Source organism: Peromyscus californicus, unplaced genomic scaffold (genome assembly GCF_007827085.1).
Source record: "Peromyscus californicus insignis strain IS unplaced genomic scaffold, ASM782708v3 Scaffold_24__1_contigs__length_46423439, whole genome shotgun sequence".
Taxonomy (NCBI): domain Eukaryota; kingdom Metazoa; phylum Chordata; class Mammalia; order Rodentia; family Cricetidae; genus Peromyscus; species Peromyscus californicus.
In genome coordinates, this window is record NW_026294535.1 from 46,346,200 (window position 1) to 46,352,895 (window position 6,696).

The 6,696-nt window shown below is 43.2% G+C and overlaps 1 protein-coding gene across 4 annotated transcripts in view; it reads right to left on the reverse strand.

The window, feature by feature from the left end:
• LOC128119959 (zinc finger protein 431-like) overlaps positions 1-792 on the reverse strand; it is a 36,420-nt gene extending 35,628 nt beyond the window's left edge. For all 4 annotated transcript variants that reach the window (XR_008221738.1, XM_052753731.1, XM_052753730.1 and 1 more), the window contains exon 1: positions 590-792. Coding sequence is in view for 3 of the 4 variants with exons in the window: in XM_052753731.1 (XP_052609691.1) it covers positions 590-688 (99 nt within the window). In the remaining variant the exon portion in view is untranslated. The remainder of the gene's footprint in view (positions 1-589) is intronic.
• Between the last annotated feature and the right edge of the window lie 5,904 nt (positions 793-6,696).

The following is a 6,696-nucleotide window of genomic DNA, read 5'->3' on the forward strand; positions in this document are numbered from 1 at the left end:
TGGTGGCACATGAGGAAGTTACAGACAGAAAACAACCAGTCAGTTACAGCCAGTGACCCCACTGCTTTACCTAATGGGGACACCCCGTGAATTTTATTTAGTGGGGCTCCATCATGGACTTTCCCTAGTGGGACTCCCCAACAAAGAGTTATACATCTGGTGGGTCCACCTGTAAAACGCGCGCTGTCACCTGCTGTATATTCCCACAGCCTCCTGCAAACAAGGATATTTCTAAGCTCAGTTCCACTCCCAATGCTCTGCACAGACACGGCCCAAGGAGTGAAGTTATTCAGAGGCTGCCAGCCTGGCCCAGGGAGTTGCAAGGACCACTTAGGACCACTTAGGACCAGGCAGGACCGGGCAGGAACACGCCACGCGGAACTCTGAGTCTGGCCATTGGCTCCCACCCAGGCAGGGGAGGACGCACCAAAACGACTCCCGTGCCTCAGCAGGCCGCTCCACCTAGTCTAAGGACAGCGGCCCCTCACTCACCACGACCAGCCACTCCTCCCCGCCAGGGGGCAGCGGTCCCTCGCCTCACCAAGACCAGCCACTCCTCCCCGCTTGGGGGCAGCGGCCCCTCACTCACCATGGCCGGCCAATCCTCTTTTCCTGGGGACAGCAGCCCCTCGCTCGTCTTGGCCCACCATTCTTCCCCATCTGTGGAGAGCAACCACTCGCTCACCATGGTGGGGCTACCGAGCTGACCCAGCTCTCCACACAATCGAGCCCAAGGTGCAGCGCAAACCGCAACTTCCGACTTCCTCACAAGAGCTGAGCCTGTAAGCCTGGCTCCCGGAAGAACCCTCCCATCTGACTGGCAGGTCCGCTGGAAGCTCTGATTGGCTAGTGAGGCCTGAGTGACAGGACCAGGTGAGCAGAGGGGACACAGCACAGCGGTTCCCAGCCTTGGCATCCAATCTAAGGACAGACCTATTCCAGACTGACTGGAGATTTGTGCCAAATTCAACAGCAAGTCTCTTGTTAATGTGAATCAGTGGGTCCAGTTTTAAAAGGAAGTACACAAATTCAAAAGGAGGCTAGTCAGACAATGTTGCACCAGAGGCACTCAGAGTAACTCAAAAACATTATAAACAAAATCTACAGTGGATACATGGAGACTGATAACCACAGCCTCTTGTGTGGAAAGTGTTGGGTTCTCAGAATCTGAAGCAATACCTTTCCAAAGACCCTGGCCCCAGACCACTACCAACTCTCCCAAGCATATTCCCATATCAGAGATGGAGCTCTGTTTTTGCTCTGTACAGCAGGGCCTTAGAGAAACCGCTCAAAGCCTAGGCAGATTGTCAAACTCGTAGAGACCTAGTTTCAAATATCTTCTAGAAGTTATGCATCTTGCTTTTGACATGTATGTGTAAGATCCATTTGTAGTTAATTTGTGGAGGTTGTAAATGTGTGTCATGTACTGGGTAGCACTCCACTACTAAGCTGTGATATAGAAGAGTACAACGGGTGATAAAAAGAATTGACCAATGCTTAGGAGATAGTAATTCACACAAAGTAGAATTTAGCTAAGGGAGGGCTGCCTCTGAAATACCCCAAAGATAAGTAGTATGTTAACCAGGGCTGTTAGAGATTTGGATGCTAGGATGTAAATGAGTCTTCACACCTTTTATGTATACTGTTATTGGTCACATGTCTGTAGTTAAAAACAGTGAGTGCAATGCTTATCCATGGAGGATAGAGAGACACTCTGTGTAAAGATCTCTCTATAGTAAGCTGGGGCATCGTAGTTTTAAGAAAGATTTCTTAGTTGTGTTATACTGGATGCTGTAACATCAATTCCATGATGTTTTGTTTAGTTTTTGCTGTTTCTTAGTATTGACTATATACTGGAATTAAAATCCATAAGCATGGTTATAGCAGTGATGCCATATATTATATGAAGAGTGTCGTGTGTTTTCTCTAAGGTTTAGTTTAACAGATTGTACCTAGGAAATATTAATTTATTACATTGTCTTAAACACAGTTTGCATTCAGCATTCTTTTTTTAGTTGTTGTTGCTCGGCACTGTCTTAAGACAAACAACTAGCACCTTCCTAGGATCAGCTGTGCCTGCTTACAAAGGATGCCCACCACCAGGTTTGCTGACTTTTGATATTCCATCATGGAAGGAGGTATCCCCTTATTCTGGGTATACAGCCTCTTTTCCAGGTACTATATGGGATTTAGCCCTAATGACATGTGACCTTGTGGTTTGGGGGAGGAGCTAGAGGACATAGCCTGGGAAAAACTTGAGAGGAAGTGGATTCTGTGTATGCATCTATGAGAAAGTCATTGTTAAAAGTGGAAAATTGCCTTGAGTGCTATCAGGCTTACTGAAGTGAGAACCCACAAAAGACTGTTCAAGAGTTTATTAGAGGGTTAAACAGGAGTAGCACACTCACGAATACAGAATGTAGGAATACAGGTTGAATAACTGGCTCTTCATCTGCCATGGAAGAATGAAGAAAGCTCCATACTAGGTCACCAAACCATGGAGTCAGGACACCTTCCAAATCCAAGAGAGCAAGCAACCCTCTCCTCACTTCTTATGTGGTCACATACACAGAGAAAACAATGCCCATAGGACTCATTACCCTAACGCCATTGGCTGAAGGGATCATATTCCCACAACTGCTTACTTCCTAAGTCCACTAAGAAATGTAATGTAATGGAGAGTGTATGTGCAGTGGAAGAGTAGAGAGAGGGTAAGCACACCTGCAGCTATGGGAGAGCCATTGTACATACTAGGTGGAGACATTTCTGTGTAGCTGCTTTGGGGTTTCTTAGAGTTTGTATTGCTGTGAAGAGACACCATGACTTCAGTAACACTTATAAAGGAAAACATTTCATTGGGGCTGACTTACAGTTTTAGAGGGTTTAGTCCATTATTGTCATGGCAGGAAGCATGGTGGCGTGCAGGCAGATGTGTTGCTGGAGAAAGAGCTGAGAGTTCTACATCCAGATCAGCAGGCAGCACAAAGTGAGTGTGACACATTTCCTTCAACAAGGCTACACCTACTCCAACAAGGCCGCACCTCCTTTGGTGCCACCCCCTATGGGATTTTGAGGGCCATTTTGACTAAAACCACCACAGTATCAAAACCCTTGTGTAGTGGCATTTCTGTTGAGCTCCTGGCTTGGCTCCAGAGATCAGCACCTAGACCTAATCCTTCCTTTGTTAAGCCACACCTTTTGTTTCTCTTACTTTTTGTTTTTCTTATCACCCTACGTGAATCTTGTCATCAGAGAGTCCTCCAAGGATCAAAGGCCTATACAAAACTTGGTCCAGGAAACCCGGAAAACCGAGGTACCTGAGAAATCAAGTAATTTGCACCTGGCATTTGGTCTCTGGGAACTTCTTTTGGGTTGCTTTGAAGGTATGGAAATTAACTGTCTAAACTGTAAAAAAGAGTAAATAAATATGCCCTAGGTGAAGGGAAGAGTGCTTCAGTCCTTCAAGGCTGGACTCTCCTACAGCCATGAAAGGCTAGATTCATTCTTAAGATGCCTCTGTGTCTTCATTCCACGGATCCGCGTGAACCCACATACTTGTGTAGCGAACACACAGCTACACCCTTGTAAATATATTTTCAACCATGCTCAGTAAGTAAGCTCTGTAAACTAATTGTTTCCCCAGGACTTTGGTAAAATTGTACTTTGCATCATCACTTGGAATGGGATAGACATTGCTTCCTCCCCCTCCATGGGGGAGAAAATTCTAACAGATCATAAACATATTTGTTAATGTTCTTATGTCTCATGGTATTAGAAAAGGAAACAGTACATAAAAGAATAGGTTAGAAGAATATAAATGTGGAAATGACTTAGTAAAGAAGGACTTAGATATATGAAGATGATGATGACTGGATGACTACAGATAAAGAAGACTAGAAAACTTTTATAAGTTATGAAGGTCTGAGTAAGTTGTTTAAGGTACATAAAGGATTGGATTTAGAGATCATATATTTATTAAAGTTGGCAAGGTCAGATATCAACTATTTCAAGAACAGCCTAAAATGTATATAAAACAAAGTTTATTGAATTATGTCTGGCTATTGAAATAGTTGACAGTAGTTAAAAGTACCAAACCAGTGTAAAACCGATCTTCTGGGTGTTTAGTAATCATTCTTGGAGGCTATTCTAATGTGTTGAAAGGGACTAAAAGGGAGACTATTTCTCCCCCTTTCCATACAAGGTCAATGAGGTCCCTGGGAACAAAGGCTATTGATCACTTGCTGTCTTTGAAACATTATTGAGTCAACAAAAGGCATATCAATATAGGAAAAATTTCTTCAAGGCTTCAAAGGAAGCCACAGTAGATAAAGCAAAGCCTTTGTCTTATCCTCACATTGATGGAAAACTTGTAAAAAGAAAGACTAGAAGAGTCTGAGGTTCCTTTCAAGCCCAAGTGACCCCTGAGAACTAGTTGCTCAACTGGACTTGAAAACACAAAAAAAGATTAATTTTGGTAACCTGCATGGTCTTTAGCACTCAGGAGGAAAGTTTAACCAAAGACTAAAAGGGATCACATTCCACAGACATTAGATGTTAAGTCTACATGAGATGTTATTTAGACAACCAATCTCACTAATATTTTCTTCTTGATAAAAAGATGTTGCCCAGATGTGAGATATTAGACCTTGGCTCCCTGAGCACCTGCCCACAGCCAAGGAAGACAGGCCCATGATTATTTTAACCCCAGATTAAATGATGCCAAATACCACTTCTTTCCCTGTCCAGAAGCCACATGGGAAGGGCTTCATGATGCCTTTTGGTTGATGAAAAGGATGTGAAAGCTGGTTGTGGGTTCACCACTCTGGGGACCAACTGTAGAAGTTAAAAGGAAACATCTAATGGGGGACATTGTGAGCCCATCAAGAATGTCTTATGGACTTTGCATATTTTAGTTCTGCCTAGACACCAGTAAAGGAATTCCTTTCCAGGCTATATTTGAGAGTTTAGTCTTTACAGGAGGCCCTCTGGAAGGATATCCCAATATTGCCACCTGATACCCCAAATTCAACTGGAAAAAACCAGATCAGTCATTGCTCCAATCCCACAAAGGCAGTTAGGGTTACCTCTTCAGAGGGAGGTGGGATAAGAACTTGAGGTAGAAATCAACTAGACAATTTAGGGTTAAAAAAAAAAAAAACAGAAAAGTAACTTGTTGCTTTCTTGACTAAAAGCTAAAAGTGTCACTGGGACTCTTAGCAGTTTCATCCTTGCCGGAGACCAGAAATGCCAAAAGTGTTTTGGGAGCTCTGATCTCGGATGTTGAGTGATTCTAGGGGCCTTAGGAAGGAGGAAAGTTAAAAGTAGTAATGAAGGCCTGTTAAAAGGCCCTTAGTCAAGAGAATAGAATCTCTGTCCTGGGTGCAGACCTAACATTAGAATGGGGACAGGTCCATCTCCTGGCCAAGGAATGTGGTCTGGGGAGTCCAAGAAATGGCCACTCAGGACATTTATATATCACCTATAATTGATTAACTGATTGCCCATTGGCAATCCCAACTGCTGACAAAACTGGAAATTTTTAAGGCTCCTTCCACCCTTACCTTTCTGCACTATGGCCATGACAGCTTATAATGTGTGGACAATGAATTCCCATTCTTACACAAGCATCTCTGCATCACCACTCCCCAATAAAAGCCTGGGCTGCATTAGGACACTCATTCCTGTCTCTTTTTCCTTCTCACTTAACAGTAAAGGTCCAGCCTGGAATGAGTGACACACTTGGGCTTGGAGGCAGGAAAGAGACAGTGGAAATGATGCAATTATAATCCCAAAAATTATTCTGAAAAGTGGAAACAGAATTTATTACCATGTTCTCCAGTGACTAGGGATTTGTACAAAAGCATATCAAGAATTATTCACACTTTTCATTCAAGGTGTACATCTTAAACCTGAAAAATAACAGTCCTGTTAGTCAGGACCACACCATTTACAAAGATAGTCTATTATGGCTGAACTAGAGTAACTACAGTAATTAGTTTCATGAAACTTCAGTTCTTTTTTTAGGGGAGGGAGTTGAGACAGGATTTCTCTGTGAAACAGTTCTGGCTGTCCTGGAACTCACTCTGTAGACTAGGCTGGCCTCGAACTCACAGAGGTCCACCTGCCTCTGTCTTCCAAGTGCTGAGATTAAAAGGTATGCACCACCACCGCCCAGCCTGAAAAGTTCAGTTCTTTGTCCAGATTCTTAATTTTCTAGTCTGTGACCAGTCAGGACATTTATTGATCATCTAATATTGATTACTTCAGTACTTGTTACTAATGTCGACTATTGTCAGAGCCGGAAAGCTTTCACTCTCCTTCTTGCCCCGCCCTGTCTGTGCTGTAACTAAACTTGATTAAAGTTGATCAGTGAACTCAATTATTACACAGGTCCTCTTCATTTGAACATGCCCAATAAAAGTCAGAGAGATTGGAGAACAATTATAAACTGGTTTATTTTACCTTCTCACTAACCAGGTAAGACCCAGCCTGGAAGGAGCTGCAGGACTGTTTTGCCAGCACTGTGCAGCAGAGATAGGATTGGGTGTTCAAAGCAATTCTAAATTACATATCAGGAGGCAAGCCTGGGCTACAGGAGACATTGCCGTAAACAGAAATAAATAACTAATTTTGCACTTGAGGAAAAAAAGGAGTGAAACTATTAATGACCTAGAAACACTGGAGAAAGGAAAGAAA